The sequence below is a fragment of the Nelumbo lutea genome, chromosome 3, assembly GCF_056320005.1.
Source record: "Nelumbo lutea isolate HS-2025 chromosome 3, American lotus-T2T, whole genome shotgun sequence".
Taxonomy (NCBI): Eukaryota; Viridiplantae; Streptophyta; class Magnoliopsida; order Proteales; family Nelumbonaceae; genus Nelumbo; species Nelumbo lutea.
In genome coordinates, this window is record NC_142686.1 from 25,534,462 (window position 1) to 25,552,396 (window position 17,935).

The 17,935-nt window shown below is 36.1% G+C and overlaps 1 protein-coding gene and 1 long non-coding RNA gene across 2 annotated transcripts; one reads left to right on the top strand and one right to left on the bottom strand.

Annotated features, from left to right (window-relative positions):
* Positions 1 to 3,208: 3,208 nt before the first annotated feature.
* On the bottom strand, positions 3,209 to 4,098 carry LOC148863737 (E3 ubiquitin-protein ligase RHA2A-like). Its single transcript, XM_088976153.1, has one exon. It carries the CDS (start codon positions 3,933 to 3,935, stop codon positions 3,441 to 3,443), a length of 495 nt encoding a protein of 164 aa, XP_088832279.1. The 5' UTR covers positions 3,936 to 4,098; the 3' UTR covers positions 3,209 to 3,440.
* Positions 4,099 to 16,293: 12,195 nt separating this feature from the next.
* LOC148863738 (uncharacterized) lies at positions 16,294 to 17,906 on the top strand. The gene is made up of 2 exons (XR_016110411.1): positions 16,294 to 16,466; positions 17,168 to 17,906. It is a non-coding gene; the product is annotated as an uncharacterized LOC148863738 (long non-coding RNA).
* The last annotated feature ends 29 nt before the right edge of the window (positions 17,907 to 17,935 follow it).

Genomic DNA, 17,935 nt, shown 5'->3' on the forward strand with positions numbered 1-17,935 from the left:
AGAGTGAATGCTCCTATTTTTCCCCTTTTACTTTGGTGCCAAGGGAATCTATCCCTATGAATTTTGGTTTTAGGTCAAGGTTTTTTGCATTTTAGGATTTAACATTCTAGTCTAAAGATGAACTCCAAATGCAGGGAGAAATGGTATACTGTTTTTGGTGGTGTTCTGTTATAAATTTTTGTCTTTTTCTTTTGATATTCTGATTTCTCTAGTGAGTAAAAGGCTTCGATGATGATGATGATTGGGTTAGTTCTTGATTCAATTTCAGCGTAGATGATCTCAGCATGGAAGAGCTCCTTGCCTTACAAATCCCAACCTCTCGACTTCCCTGCTCCCAAGAGGTGAACTCATTCCTATTTTTATCAGCATCTCGAGATGACTTTGTTTACAATGATTCATGCATCCACACTTTCCAGAGTTTTTTTCTATAATTTTGCAATCTTCTGTTTTTTTTTTTCTTTATTTTTTATTTTTTGTACTTTTTCTGTATTATTTAGAATTTATCTGTATTTTATTTTTATATTTTTATGTATTTTATACTATTATTTTTTTATTTAGATAGTTGTATTTTCTGTTTTTTTTTAATTTAATTTTATGCTATTTTTATTATTTATAAATATTTTTTAATTTTTAATTTATTTATGCCATCATGAATTAAACCATTTAACCTAAACAATTAAACCGCTTAACCAGATACCGGTTCTGTTTCCAGTTCGATTTTAAAAACTATGGTCATAACTGGTATTAGGTATGGATCCCACTAATTCTGCGTTTTTTCCTAAGCTCCGATCTGAATTTGAAAATAGATCAAACACGTATCTACTGAAATTATCCCATTTGGAAAGGTTTTAATTGTCCAATATATTAATAAATATTAATCCGACAAATAAGATCATATATGTATCTACTGACATTATCCCCTGTAGCACTTCACATCCAACCCATTAAATGGTGACAACTAGTAATTTGATTCTTGAAAATGCAACACGTTTCAAGTTAAAACTCATATACATATACGAATTGAAAACATTTCATCCTCTTACATGTTATGCTGCACGAGAACATATTTCCAGGCGTAGGTAGAGTTGTGACTAGGAGATCCGGAATCATACAAATCTCATGTCACCAGTCCCACCGATTTCAGGGAACATCTTCTCTGCTTATAAGTTATTATTTATAGGAAATATTGGCAATGCACGATGAACGTGCGTGTGAGACGCCCCTATGTGAGGATCACATCTCGTTTCCCCAATAATCAATTGGATAAATGATAAATCCCTATCGATTCCCATTTTTAATGACATCGATCCATGTGCAACCGAATCTACTTTAAATCTTTATCCTTCAACAAAGATACAAACGGACAAGATATTTGAATCTCATATGAAAACACAATATATCTATCGACATGACAAACCTATTTTTACAACTTTTTATTAGGAATATATTTCCATGAAACATAATTGAAGGGGCATTGCCCTGACTGAAGCCTAACTCATACATATCCAAATCATATCTCATAAGTACAAATTATAAATTTGAATTCAAATTTGATAAATAGTTTTTAACTATTTTTATCAATAATATATATACTTTTTTATAAAAAATAAATAATATAAAATAATCACAAAAGTCAATATAACTAATATATTTATAAATATATATATATATATATATTAATTAAATTCATTTAAAAATCCAAAACAGAGATATCTAAATCCAACAAACAATGATCAGATTCGATCCATTTGTACCCTATCCTTCAATTGGTCTACAACACCACGAATCAAATTTCAAATTTGCTCTTTTATGATCAGATCCATTTGCACCTTTATCCATCAATTGGTCTACAACACGAATCCGAATTTGCTCTTTTAAATCTCTCTTCACACAATCAGTGATTTCAGCCGTGCATAAAAAACATTTTCCATATCTATCTTTCACGGGAAGATGCTCTCAATGAACAACTGAGATTTGCACACCAAACTCACAAGGGCATTCAGCCGTACATTAAAAACATATCTCATATTTGTATGTTATCTTTTCACGGAAAGATATTCCGTGATGGGCCTGATGGCACAAACTATGAAGATAACGGATCTCTTGTTTGGAGAATAAGCCCAGTAAATGATAATGGAGTCCCTTATAGACCTGATACAGGTTTGTTTAGCAATGCCAATTTTAAAATGTAAAACCTTCTTTGCCCCTCCATTAACTAAATTGATTACGGAAAATTTTCAGATATTTCAAAACAGCAAAATGAACATGATAAAATGCGCTCTTTCTCATCTCCTAAAATGTATGATGAGAAAGAAGAGAAAAAATATAAATGAAGGGTTAAATAAAGATATATATATATATAAGGAGAAAAAAAAAAGAAAAAATGCTCTCACAAAAATATAATTTAGGGATTTAAATTTAGAACGGTTTCACAAATACATAACAATCAAATAAAAATTTATTAAGTGAGATTTTTTTGAAATTGAAATAAGAAAAAAAAAAAACCCAAATGTTGGAATATGAAAGTTAGGGAGTTATTGTTGTAAATGGAAGTACGGGGCTAATCGCCACTATCCGAAGTACATGTTATAAATTTGTTTAGAATTTATCGGATGTCTCCGGAAGGCCTTCAGAAATGATAAATTGAGGTTAGTCTCGGATACAGACGTGACGATGGTGTCATAGCCACCTGAAACTAACTTGACGGGGCCGTTCGTTAGACTTAGCCAGAACTCCCGCAAGTTCTCCGACATATCTAAACCGTCAGAACGATGTGTAAAAAATCCAGAAAGGAAAACAAAAGAATTGGGATTGATAGTGTAGTGCTTAGCCTTATACCGTGTTCACAGCCTTTTTTTTTATGCCGTGCAATGGGAACATCTACCCATAAATGAAAAAATTATAACTAACTATAACTGAAGAGATGTTTCAATTTTCAAATGCAGGGCTGGCTGGAAGTGTCGTGAGAACAGTGTGAGAATAAATTTCGTGAGGACTGAGTGCGGTCTCCAAACAAAACAAAGGTTACAAAACCAACACCGGTGGTGTTTGTTTCTTTAAGACGAAATAGACCTTAACGGACAAGCACACATCAATTTTGTCCCATGCACATGCATGCATGTACATCACATACACCTTATTAAGCAAATTAATAAATAAAATATGATATTTGTTAAACAAAAAATATAAAAATGGTTGCAATGGAACATGCAGCTAAAGTTTTTTTTTTTTTTTTTTTTTAATCTCTTCATTTTATTTTACATGAAAAGGAACCTCAAAAACAGAGGTTACAGAGGTAACTAAGTGCTCTTAAAAAAAAACACGGAATATTTACAAAAAGAAACCTAAGTAAAACAGTAAAAAAAAAAAGAAAATGGTTACCGTGATGACCATCATCATCATCATCGTCATGATGCTCAACCCATCATACGGGAAGAACATCAACTCAGAGAAAACCACGTGACGAGGTCTGCAGCGACGCGCCTCTCGGTGGCGGCGACTCGCTCTTCCGACACCAACGGCGACCGACAAAGCGGGCAATTCCAGTTGAGGTGATCAAACCAGCCATCCAAGCAGTCCTTATGGAAAACATGGCGGCACTCTAACCTGCGCACCTGATCGCCATCAGTTAACCTACACAAACACACAACACAGCCGGACCCAATCCCGTCGCCATCGTCGGCACTGCAATAGGAAGAGACACGGCTCACGTCAAGTTGGTCGGCCAAGACGATAAGCCCGGCCAAACCTGAGCCGACGGCACCCAATAGGCCATCCCCGACCTCATCCACATGCAAGAATCGAGAGAAACCCATCGATTTGAGGAGCCCAAAAAGCAAGGAACGAAGGTAGTTTACGCAGTTGGCGACGATTGCCACCATAAGTATCGGGATCGAATCCGACGACAGGTCGCTGAGCTGCCCATATAAACCCATCTCTCCCCTGAACTCCACTTTTGATTGAAAAGAGCACAATCTAGAGAGCGAGAGAGAGGGAAGGTGATGAGATGAGGGTCTGAGCAGAGAGGGATGGAGGAAAGTGGGTTGTTTTAAAGTGGGAGAGGAGTGAGAGAGGGAGATGGGCGAATCGGTGGAGAGGAGGACAGAGGTTCGAGTCACCAGGGTGCGTCGCTGTCGAAGCTTACGTTACGTGGGTCGTGGGGAGAGGCAGGAGAGACAGAAGGCCACGTTTTTGTCTTGCCACTTTTGTATTCGCGATTGATATTTGATAAGATGATTTTTGGGGTTATCGACTTTTTCATCCTTCTCCTTCCAGAAGTTGTGTTGTGTGTAGACCTGGCAATTGGGTTGCTGGGTCGGGTTCGGGTTGGGTCAAGACTTCTAATCGGGTTGAATTTCGAATTGGGTTATTACATGCTAGATTCTAATTCTAAATGTTCGTGTTAGGGTTGAACTATGGATTAATTCGAGTTATTCCAAAAAATAACTGAAATTTAAAAAATAAAGAAAAACTACATTAAAATGTCAAAACTAAATGAATTAATCTTAAAATTCCAAATATAAAATAGAAAAATTCGAACACTTAACAATTTAAAGAGTAAACAATAAAGAGTAAAGACTAAATAAAAAAAAATAATAAAGAATGAAAACTTCTAACACTGTATAAATAATCCCAATTAAACTTAACAATCGGATCAACGGGTTGATCCATGAGCCAACCCAACCCAATCCAGTTTTTTTCCGGATTGGGTCGGATTAGGTCATTCTCACATTCAAGTAGCTAAATATGAGACCTTAACCCTATTTTTTCGGATTGAATTGGATCAGATTCATGAATTGCGTCAACTTTTTGCTAGGTCTAATTATGTGTGGTTGATACTTATAGGAGAGAAAGACTGAGTGTAATGGTGCGGAGCAAAGAGTTGGGTACTTGGGGGTTGTTACTAGATGTCAAATTCAATGGGTCGGGTTAAGTGATAAATCCGCAATGGCCCGACCTATTGGGTTAGGTTCGGGTTTGGATGAGGTGAACCCGTGCTAAACCCATCCCGTTGCGTTGCAGGATTGAAATATCTGTAAATACACCCTTAGTATCCATGTAAACATTAAGAAATTGCATTGAAAACCAAGTGGATATTTGGTATACGGTGTTGTGTGTCTATTGTGAATATGTGATTTTATTTCAATGACAATAACATCGTTTGGATCTTCTAAGCAGAAGAATCCTACCACACCTAACCAAAGTTGTACTAGAACATCTCCCGTATTCAAAAGAAAATGTTAGGGAAATTGGGTAGATTAGCCATTTGAGGGTAAGTTTTAAAAACTACTCTTATGTTTCAGCTAATCGATTAACAATAGACTAATTCTACTCTTATGTATCTTTACTGTTTGAAAATTGACCAACATTAACAATAGACTAATTCTACCATTATCATTAGCATCTATTAATATTTTGTTAAAATCCGTACATGTCACATCATGTGACATTTAAAATTTTTTAAAACCTAATTTTACCCTTGTCCCCTTTCTCTCAATCGGCAAACCCTTCCTCCTCCGACCTCTCTCTCTTCCCTCTATCTTCCTCTTACAGTCTCCGTCAACACTAAATCACCGGAGAAAACTGTATTGTACCCGCATCATATGCATAGAACAAAGTCACAGTCTCAAACATTAAACATTGGCTTTGTCCTGTGTATTGAGATGCCACATGCTTGCAATCACTTTGCACATGGGATGAGAAAGATGAATCACCAATGTGTTACACCTGACAACATTTGGGAAGCTCATCTAAAACTGAAGGATGAATACAAGGAGGGTGAAAGAAAATTCCAAGATATGGTATATTCCTCCAAGCTAATGCATCCTTATTTTTATGAACCATCTCTGAAATCATTCTTTGAACTTCACTTGCAATGTGTTGTCGAGAGGGTTCAAGCACACAAAGAGCACTTCACCTTCTTTCTTCCTCAATAGTGGGGGTGCTTTATTGAAGAAGTAGAGAACGAGTGAGGTGGTGGTGGTGGCAATCCCTCTAAAGTTTGATCTTTCTTTCTCTCTCTTCTTCCTCTAGGCAACAGCAGCGGAAACCCCTCTGAAGTTTGATCTTTCTTTCTCTCTCTTCTTCCTCTGAACAACGGCATCGACAACCCCTCTGAAGTCTGATTTCTCTTTATCTCCCTCTCTTCTTCCTTTGGGCGACAACGGCGATAACCCCCCTTTGAAGTCCGATCTTTCTCCTTCTCTTCTTCCTTTAGGCGACGGCGATAGTAACCCCTCTGAAGTCCAATCTCTCTCTCTCTCTCTCTCTCTCTCTCTCTCTCTCTCTCTCCTTCCTTTGGGCAACGGCGGTGGAAACCCCTCTGAAGTCTAACCTTTCTTTCTCTATCTCTCTCTTCTTCCTATGGGTGACGGCGACAACATTCACCTCTGAACTCATCTCTCTTCTTCCTCTAGGTGACGGTAGTAGCACTGCCTTGTAATTCCACCCAGCGTCAGGAGTTACAAGGTTGTCTTAGAGCTCTGTATTTTTTAAGCCACAAGGAAGTTTAGGCATTTTGCATGAGTTTTGACGGAGGTTAACAGTAAAAATAGAGTTAATGAATTGTGAGAAATAGTAGAAATAGCCTCAGTCAATTTTCAAACAATAAGGGTATATTTATTCAATTAGCTAAATCATAAAGGTAATTTAAAAAATTTACCCTAAAATTAAATGACGCTAGTTTTAGAAATACTATATTCTTTTTTTGGTAATTGGTAGAATAGAAATAGTATATTCATGTTACATTAAGAAGATATTTGCTTTCAGATATAAAATCATTGATACATACACATATAAGTATGGATGAGTAGATATATGCATAAATACATAGTTGTATAATATTTCTACACGAATATGAACAAATGCCGAGTTTGAATTGGGTCAGGTTGTTCAAATCCCTAACTGTTCGTATTTTTCAACCTCAACTCTAACTCAGGCTGCAGCTCTAATCGAAATCATCCAAGAGCCTAGTACCTAAACACCCTGTTTGCTGACTGGCTCACTAGGTAACTGGTTTGACTGCTCGGTTTGTTGATGATTTGAAAATGCTGATCACTGTTATTTTTAATATATTGGTGAATATTTCTTGAATTAATTAAAATATAAAATAATACTATTTTGACTCCAATCATGCTTTCATTTAGTATATCAAAGTTTTGAAAATTTTCTAGGAAAATTTTGAAGTTTTTTTTAACATTTTCCCTACTCAGCAGTATAGTACTCACCATGAGAATGGAGAAGATATTTCTAATGTTATAAAACTATTCATTTTAATATTTTATTTATAATAAATATTATAGACAAGTGTTGGAGACTACAATTGGGAAATTAATTGTATTATTTTGATTATAATTCAAATGCAAATATATTCATCAATCATGAAAAATGCAAACTTGATTTGGTTGTGCATTGACGATTTTTGTCTTCTTATTAAACATAATTGTGATAGATAAAAACACAAATTTTAAGACTGAAATCTACATTTTTTTTTTTCACATTGTCCAACATTGAGTGTAAGAGTTTGCTTTCATTTTGAATACAAATTAGAAAAGAAAATTTACTTTCATTTTCAGTAATAAAACATATTCTTACTAGATGCCTGAAAAACTAGAGCAAAATGCAAATTTAATTTGATTCAGCATTTGCGCCCTCACCAAAATGCAGCCTTAAAATGTAAAATCATTAGAGGCATACCAATTAGTTCATTTCTCAAATAGCCTTTGTTATTATATGGTTTTCTCTTCTCAAATGAGAGAGAGAAGGGGAAGGGTTTCATGTCCAAAGACAAAATGCTGAAGTACTTACACCCCTATGAGAGTAGGAGTGAATTTAGGACCAAAATCCAAAAAGTAAAAATTGCTTCGAATTAATAAATAATTAAGTAGCCCAACTTATTAAAATTGATTTTGATTGATAGATTATGATCTACTACTTGTCATCTTTTAATAATTAATATGTTATTAGTTTATTATCGCTTTAAGTATATTATATTATATTATTATTGTTATTATTATTTAGTAGTTAGTATCTTTGTTTTTATTATTAATTTATTAATACTTTATTTTAATTATATTTTTTACTATTTTATTATTTTATTAATATTAAGGTTTGGAGTTTTTTTATCAAAAATTCTTTAATTCTTGAAAGACTCTAAGGCTTGGTTTGGAAGGAATACAAATATAGTTACGTACTGTGCAAATACATACAAAATAATACAAAATATAAGGTTTTATACTTTACAAACTCAGTTTAGAAGGAGTGAAAATACAAATATATACAAAATAGTACAAAGTGTAAGATTTTACATTCTACATATTTGTATTTATAATCTTTCCAAACTGAGCCTAAAATGAAAATCTCATTCACTGTGAATGAAAATCAGAACCCCATTCCCACTAAATAAACAATTAGAAATCAGAAATGAGAATGGACCATTTCCAAACACCTATTTTAGAGAAGGAAACGGACCCTCAATGATCAAAATAAATGGCAATAATTGAGAGATGATTTACGTAGACTCTTGACCAACTCTTGGCCACATACATGTTCAGGGCTTAATTCAAGTCAAACACATAGTCTATTCCATGCTGGCTGGGTCTGTTTATTGCTTAAAGCTTGAAACGCGGAAAGCGATTGAGGCTCCATCTAAGCTTTGCATTGCTCATCTACTAAACACGCCACCAATTTCAACTGTAGCAATTAGTTGGAACCCATTAATCTAGTTAGCTAGATTCTAGACAGCCCATGCAGGAAAAGAACTGCACTTATCCTTATGGAGCAATTTTCAGCCTTAGAGACATCTGGGTGGCGAAATAATGCCCTCTTGTTTGATCTTTGATCAACACTGAAACTTTAGTTGGCATTCTTGTTTAGCAGAAGAATCCAAAACGAAGTGGGTTGAGTTGAGTCATGCAAACTAAGAACGAGAAACTACTTATTAAGTAGTGAAAACCATTAAACCACCCAGGAAATAGGACGGTGGTCGGTGGATGATGTTGTGAACACGTAGCCAACCTATAAGGGTTCCCACATGAGATGGATGGTGCGGATTATTGGCTAAATGAGAACGTTCAGGTGACCCGTTCAAAAGACATCCATAACATGCATTTAAATTAAATAATAGTAAAACGTAGAAGAGATATTTTTATTTTGCACGTCATCATCCTCGGTAATCCATGTCACAATCAACAACAAATCCTAATTAGAAGTTTCTGACGAGATAAGAATTAGATTGACTGATATGTTTATTTTACTATGGTGTTTACGTTGCAGAAGGGAGTGGCGGTGAAAACGACCGAAGAGGCAAATAATAATTCAATAAATGAATAAAATAGTAATGAACCTACTTTTCTGTTTTATTATACCTTCAACAATTTCCAAATGAACACGAGGGAACTGAGCATTTTTGCCACGTGGAAAAGGTCGTAAGGATAGAGACTGACACTCGGAACGAAGATTGAGGTGGTAAAATACAAAGACCCATTTGAGATTGTGATATAACCACAGCCTGAGTATATTAAATAGACTTTGCTCTGGGATGGGGAATATTGGAATAAGAGGATTGCGGACTTGGGCTCGGGTCAAAGATCCGCGTATCCACCGACCACGCGATTCTTGGATTAGGAGTTGGGTCCCAACTTAAATTAATCCCTTCTCCTTGAGGAGGCCTTTTATGCTGCCTTTTTCTTTTATCATCTCGGCAGCTCTTCTTCCTGGACCCGGAAACTTCAAATTTCAATCAGTCATTTTCACGCATCGCCACCACTATCTATGTGGACCTTGACCCAAACAGCTCCCTATAAAATGGCTGAGACAAACTATCTCAGAACTTGTTCATCTTGGAGGTGTAAATAGGGGTGACAACTTCTCACCCGACCCGTTGAATCCATCCAACACACCTATTTAATTGGCTGGTTGGAAATGGGCTGATCGTTTATGGGTCAATTTAAATGGGTTGGATCAGGTTGGGTTATGAATAATTATTAGGTTAGTCATTCAAGGTACAAGTGTGAATTCTTTATCCATTTTTCTTTATTTTTTTTCATTTAAGTGAAATAATTTATAATTAATATATTAATTTTTTATTAATTATTAACTAAAATTATTTTTTACTTGAATCAATATAGTCCATCCAAATTCAACTTAATTCAAATACGAAGAGACCCAATCACCTCAGTTTGATCCATTTGTGTTGGTCGATCCAATCCAGGCCGGGTCAGTCTGGTCTGAATACCTGACCCAGATATGAGTTATCATGGGCTTATTACATTGGCCCAATTCGGACCGATCGGTTTAGACCCAAACCCTATGCTGACCCATATAGACCGGCCTGGTCCGACCTAGATCAAGGCTGGTCTGATCCAAACCCAAACCCGGACCAAACTGAGCTAGTTACCTTGACCCAATTCGGACCAAATGCCTCTGTCCATAACCTTGTGCAACCCAATATAAACTGGTCCAATATGACCCAAAACTGGACCGGTCTGGACTGCCTACCTTGACCTAGTTCAGACCGGCTGGCATAGTCCTGAACCTTTGCAACCCAATATGGACTGGTTTGAGTCAATCGATCATATGCTGAACTGGTCCAGTTTGGCCTGACTGAATCAATCCGAATCCAAATAGTTTGGCCGCTCTTAATGTAATTAACTCAAAGATAAATCTAGTTAAGATAGTTCAAATTGGTCTGACTGGTTTAAATGTAAGTAGTTCAGTCAAATTCGAAATCCAAACATAATCAAATGACTTAAAATGATTAATTGCTTTTTTCTTCTCCTTATAAAAATAATATACATATAATATGATTTAACCTTCAGCACTTGTGTAAACAATAGCTTCTATAACCACTAAGACCAATTTATTTATCTTTTAACTATATAAACATAAGATTAATGAATTTTGGATTTTATATAACTGAATTATAAACAGATTAACAAATTAAATAAACTGGACTGAAACTCAACCCAACCTGTCCAATTGCCACCGTTAGGTGTAAAGAATGATACCAGGTGTTTGATTGAATTATAAACGTCTCATCAATTCCTTCTCCAGTCAAATCTCTAGTGAGCCATGCATACCATACGTACCAACTTCCATTTGTCAATTTTAAGTCCCAAATGGTCATTAATTTACATCTTTTTGCATGTTCAAAAGAATAAGAACATGAACCGTGCATATGAGAGTGAACATGTATGATATATAAATATTTGAAGCATGATCACCTCATACATACATGCATCTCCATGATTGACATATATGGACAGCAGATAAGTATATAATAGTAGTTAGAGAACATTGTGATCGTCATGGGGACATGTGCATGCACATAAAATATATGGTAGTTAAGATCAGGTTCTTTATTAGGTTACAGAATCTCATAGCAAGGTGGGATCAGTTAATTGGGGAATGGAGATCAAAGAAATTATATTAAACAATGGATAAGTGCAGATAAAGCAATAATTCATTCTTTGACAACAACATATGTTCATACTCCATAGTTGTCTTGGATATAAAAACCAAATCCCCACCCAAAGCATCATGTATTATTACATCCAAAGTTCCAGAATCTTCATTAACTAGAAAAAAAAAATGTCCAGAGACTTCTTAGAAGCAAACAAGAGAAGAAAGACCCAGAAACTGCTAGATACAATATATAGCTTACTGATCATGTACAAGGTTTTATCTCATAGGGAATCCTTCAGATTAGCCACATGTTTACTGTATCAGTTCATCTCGGGCTAGACTTGTCACAGTAAAGGCTATGAGATAAATAGGTAAAGCTTTTGTCTGCCAGTGTCACCACTGAAACGAACTCCCACGTGTTAGCAGGGGAGTTAGGAATTTTTTTTTTATGATGGGGACCAAATTTAAAATTGATAAAAAAGTTGGGTAATAAATATAAATGGGGCCATAAACTGTATTACAATGGAGATTTTAGGACCATAGGGGGGCAGGGCTTCCCTGGGTCCCCCTGGCTCCTCCCCTGCGTGTAAGATATTGTGTGTGTGTGTTTTTTTGCCCTATATACACTAAAAAATTGCAGCCTTATGATGAGGTTCTGTTGCAGTCTATATGATGAAGTGAATGAGTTTTGAAGGAGGTTGTGGAATTCTGGAGCTGAAGTTGGGAATATTATCATATCATAGAATATTTTATTAGTTGTTTGGAAAATTTTATCCACTAAAACATAAAACAATAAGTTGTTCAATTCAGCATGCTGTTTGTTTATATTCAGGGGCGGAGTCAAGTGTCCCCCCAGTCTATTTGCACTCCTATCCATTTACACCAGTGCAAATGGAAACAAAGCCTGAGGGGCAATGAAAACACATCGAAGGGCTGCTAAAACCTGCAAGCATAATTTACTTCTAGTTATATTAAACTAACAAATTATTATATATATAAAAAAAAAAACAACAGATAAAATTTCTTTTGCTTTTTTAATTCCTAGACTTTTTTTTTTTTAGAAAAAAAAAAATGCTGCTTTGTAAACACTAGTTTTGATAGTTCTCAACTTCTCACTCATGTGAACACAAGTTTGAACAATCAGCCCAGTAATATGACTTTTATCTTATTATTATTTTTTTTTTGTATCTTTTAGCTCTTGGCTAGCGCCTTCATTCATTTAGATAGGGGTCATATGAAAAATAGACTAGATAAGACAATCCTCGAGGTCGACCTCACATTCACCTTGCTCTGTTTCCATCTCTTAATCTTCCTCTAATATGAAATTTTCAAAAAAACGTTGTGTTTGGTTTGCAGGAAAAGGTAGGAATAGAAAGGGAAAGATAGAGAAATCTATACAAGAATCGTATAAGTTTTCCTTCAAACCAAACACAGCCTAAAAGAAAAGGAAAAAGTACAATGCTAGAGAGTATCAAGTAGCAACCTCTCTCTAAGGACCAAGGGTTGGCTTGATTCGTAAGTTGATCGTAAGTTCATAATTCTACCCTCCACTGAAAGTTGGGATCTCCTCCTAACAAAAATTACCCTCTTCTAAGTTCTAACATGATCGATGTTGGAGTGTGTTGAAAGGTTTTCTGTTGGGAGGAGATCTGAACTCCATTGAGTTGCTTTATTGAGAAAGCAGGGGAGGAGTTCAGATTGGCGCCTCACACAATGCCCCATATGCACATCTAACCATGCATTGGGAACATCTCCCGTATTTGTCATGAGGGAAGATATTCCTAATACACAGTTGGGATGTGCTGTGGGGTGTGTAGGGTGTATGTGGAACGTCCTCTGTGGGGCGCCCATGCAGGGGGAGCATACTTCTCTTCACTGCAAAGAAAATGCACATTCTCACAAAGATCCAAGAAGCCCATTTTGATTCTAATTGGATCTTGTGTACCCTAACTATCTATGCATGCTTTATTAATCAAATCTCAGTAGATATGGAGCATATCTGTTATGATTTGGTTTAGCATTAGAGAAAGTGGCAAACCATTAAGGCAGCATTTGGCATTCTTTATTTTAAGGATTTATCTCCTTTTTGCAGTTAAAATGCCCCTATGAATGCCGAATTTGTAACAGCAAAAAGGAGATAAGTCCTTAAAATAAGGAATGTCAAATGTAGCCTAAATGGTGAACTTTTAGATGGCTCCTGGGCCCAAATTGACTCAACTTTCAACCCAACCGATCGACTAGGGGCAACTCACAAGGCCGTATCTCAGGCTTTCACTCTAATACAACTAATCTCATCATCATCTAAGCATTATCCAAACTATAAGGGTTGGATGCATGAATCTTGTTTTGTCATTCCATTCCCTTTAGTGCATATCCATTAATCTTTAATGAATTATAGGAGTGGAAGGTTGTATTTGATGCCATTGCTGTTTCTACCTAAAACTTTTTAGGTCATTTAATATAAATTGATGTTTATGCTCATTTCAACTATAAACCTCAATGATGAATCCCACACATGTATTTTTCTTGTTGAAGTCTTCGTGTATATTTTTCACCAATATATATTGATTAATAAAACCATTTCAAACATGGTTTTCAAATCGGATCGGAACAAATGGTCGGACTAAAAAAATTGGATCCGATTGGTTCTGTTTTTCCAAAACCGTTGATTTTAGTCAGCAAACCACTAAACCGGCTAGTTAACCATTCGAACAGTTTTGACCATTTTTCAATTTTTTTTAATTTTTATTTTTTTTGTTAGAATGGGCCAACCATTCGAACCGGTAACTAGACCCCTGACCGGTTCGGTCACTAGTTCAGTTTTAAAAACCATGATTTCAAATAAAAACAACAATGGTACTAATCAAAATCTAAATCATTTCTTACTATTTCAACTCAAGAAAGTGACTTAAGCAATTGGACTATTCCACCACTCCACTCATCTAAAATATGCACAATCATTCTTTTAGTTAGGAGTGTCAATGGTATTCAAAAATCCAATTTTGAATTCAACATTCAATATAATCAAATTGAATTCGGATTATTCAAATATCATAATCGGTTGAATTCGGATATTTTATTGATCATATTGTTTAAGTAATCAAATCGAATTCGAATATGGCCTAAGTCAATTTGATAAATATCCAAATTCGACCAATTATTTAATTTTTATATATAACATTAAATTATATAAATAATCTATTTATTTATACACTTTATATAAATAAAATATATATTTTATATATTTATTAATTATCTAAAATAATTAATTAATTAAATTTAAATCAAATTAAATCTAAATATCAAATTTTCCAATCGAATTCAAATCCAGATATTACCTGGTTTAATTCCAATTCGACACATGTACACCTCTACTTTTGGCAGGCTACTGATTCGCATACCAACATAGAATAAGCAGAGTTTAGGCAACTGGGCAATTCAAAAGACACTGATATTGAATTATTATTAAGTCTGTGCTCACCTAAAATATGCATAATCATCCTTGTCACGCATCTTAGTACTTGTAGATGACATAAAAGCCTTCAGTCAAATACATGACCTTGGTGTGCTTTTGTCTTACTGAATTGGCCTTCCTCTAATAGTAAATAGATAAACATAATTACATAAAGCGATGCCAAATGGTGGGTCCCTTTGCACAGCTATGGTAGATCTTTCCGAAAATGCTGAAGATGGGACCATATAAACGTAAAGGAGTACTAACTTCGGATCAGTTTGAATTTGGGAACGGAACTATTCATCGATAAGATAATACCCTAAATCTATCGATGGGCGGGTCTGGTTCCGGACAGGATGGACCAGTGCCGATCTGATTATTAATCGATTTTATCAGACGGAGACAGTATCTAATCTGACCCGATTAAACCGGATTACACTTTCATGATTATTTATTATAATAACGATTTAAGGGTTCATTTGGTTCACAGGAATAGGGGTTTAGAATCCGTATCGGAATGGCCGATTTTAATCCCCCCTCTTCTAGAAATGAGAATCTATTTCAGCCAATTCTAATTCTAATTCCTAAGGGTTCTATTTCTAATTTCAACTATGAACCAAACCAACCCTTAAAACTTCCTTTTGATAATATAACCACGTGACTGTAAAATATTAAACTTTTTATAGGTTGATAAAACAAACTTTTACACTCAAAATTATCTTATAAACACTGTATATAAAATTTATCTTCTTAGGTATAAAATATAACAAAAATTTACCTCTATAGACTATTAAGTATTAACCATATAATTTGTTTGCATCTTAAATTAATGGGTTCAAAATAGCAAAAACCAGACCCAACCCAATTATTAATGAAGACACAAACCACAGAACCGGAACCAACATCATCGGTTCCACCAGTTTGATCAAACCACAGAACCGGAACCATCATCATCGGTTCCATCAGTTTGATTCTGACAGGGAAGACCCAACCCATTAACCCATTAACAGCTCATACCCAGCTAGGATTTCGATTGGCCATGTCAACGATGTTACGTAGATAGACCCTTGCTGTCTAAAGTTGTACTATCGATAAGGTGCAACTGGATACAAACTTTGGTGCGACAAGTAAAGAGCGTGGCCGAGGTACTACCGCATTTTATTGTATTACTTGTCGGAAATCGGCATCATTCAGAAGATGTTTTCTGATCTTTTTTTGCCATATGAAAAGTCTTACGGTAGTTTGTAGCTTTCATACCACAGTACCACACAGTATCCGCTGATCACACTGTTTCAAGTTGAACTTCATGAATATGAAACCGTGTTCTGTGCATTAGAGGCGTGAATCCACCAATAAAAATGCAATACGTCGGGTTTTCGAATTTTTAAAAACATTAACGGGTGTTCAGCTGTTACCTGAAAAAATCCAGTTGAACCACCCATAAGAGGACAAAAAAATATTTAAAGGATTTCATTCGAACTCCCTCACTCCCTCCCATTTCCTTCACTTGTCCCAGTCCCAGCCCTAACCCAGAAAATCATCCCATCGACCACTCACATACACCGGCGTTTATAAACGTGGTCCACTAGCGGCAGCAAGAATTCCAATGGTAAATATAGAAAAGTTCTCTCAAGTCTATCCAATGATTCTTCTTTCTTCTTCTTCCTCTTCTTCCCATCTTCTTCTTTCTTCTTCTTCTTCTTTCTTCTTTCTCTTCTTCTCATTTTCTTCTTTTTTCTTTTTTCGAGAACCATTACTCCTCACAATGGTGGTCATTCTTTTTTCGAGAACCATTACTCCTCACAATGGTGGTCATCAGTCATCAGAACCAAGGTTCAGAAGGCGTATCGGCCAGTATCGGCCCTTCTTTTTAACTTCCACTTTTTTCAATTTTGGTTCAGAGGGGCCGGTTTAAGCCCCAGTTACCCTCTAAACCAGGCCCTGACCCGATACAACCCCTGCAGGGGCATATTGGGAAGGGCCCGATACAAACGTAACGATTTTTTGAACCTTGGTCGGAACAAAGCTAATCCCCCGAGCCCTAATCCCTGTTACAAAAAAAAAAAAAAAAAACCCTGTTTTTTGTTAGAATGGAATTTCTCGCAATAGATTAAACTCTCCATAATACGTCTTTAACGCAAAATCGCCACTCAATTCCGACCAGTCATCGGATCTATGTGGTTTCCGATGTTAGACTGCACATGATAGATGTTCCTATACTTTGATTGGGGTCGATCCAGCCTTGTGCGGTCACCATGTTCTTTTGTACAGTCATGGCTTTTCGAGCAATCACTTGGAAGTTTTTTGCAGTTTGGGAACACCACGGCTGCATTACCAAAGACGAAATCAACAGCACCGGTGATGTAACGGTCTCTGTAGAATTGGCGGAGGGAATGCGCATAGAGAGTGTCCTAGTTTGTGTCGATGCGGCAACGGTTTATGACACACTGATCTGCTCCAACTCTCAGCGCCACGGCTTGATGCTTTTGCGGTCCTGCCGTGTTTTGGAACCAGATGTCAGCTGCAATTGAAAGAGATACATGTACCAATGGACTGTGCAACAAATCTGCCGATGCTTAAGTGAACCCTGCTGCCATCACTGTTCGTGAGTGGCAGCAGTCTGCTATACAGTGAGGCGTAATGGTTCTTCCATCAGGTTGAGAAGAGAATCAGGTTTGGAAGAAGGAGAGAGGAGGAAATGGGAGGCAGTTCCAATGAAATCCCAGAAATCCTTTTAACATTATTTTGTCCTTTTGTGGGTGATTCAACCGGCTTTCTTCAGCTAACAGTTGAACACCCGTTAATGTTACTAGAGATTCAAGAACCCAACGTGTTGCATTTTTATTGGCGGGTTCACACATCCTGTGCACCCATGGGTGCACAGAATGCGGACTCGCCTATCACCAGTAGACAGCCATGGGTCTTGGGTCCTTAAGTCCTACCTGTCACAATGCAAAAGAACACTTCTAACAGAGTAATGGTGTTTTCTTAATGAATAATAGAATTTGCAATATTAACAGCTAGATGTGTATTAACAACAAAAAGCTAACATAAGGCTCTTGATGGTCTTCCCATTCA

What these genes read in the sequence shown, in the direction of transcription:
- LOC148863737 (XM_088976153.1), bottom strand. Translation starts at nt 3,935, where the DNA reads ATGGGTTTATATGGGCAGCTCAGCGACCTGTCGTCGGATTCGATCCCG.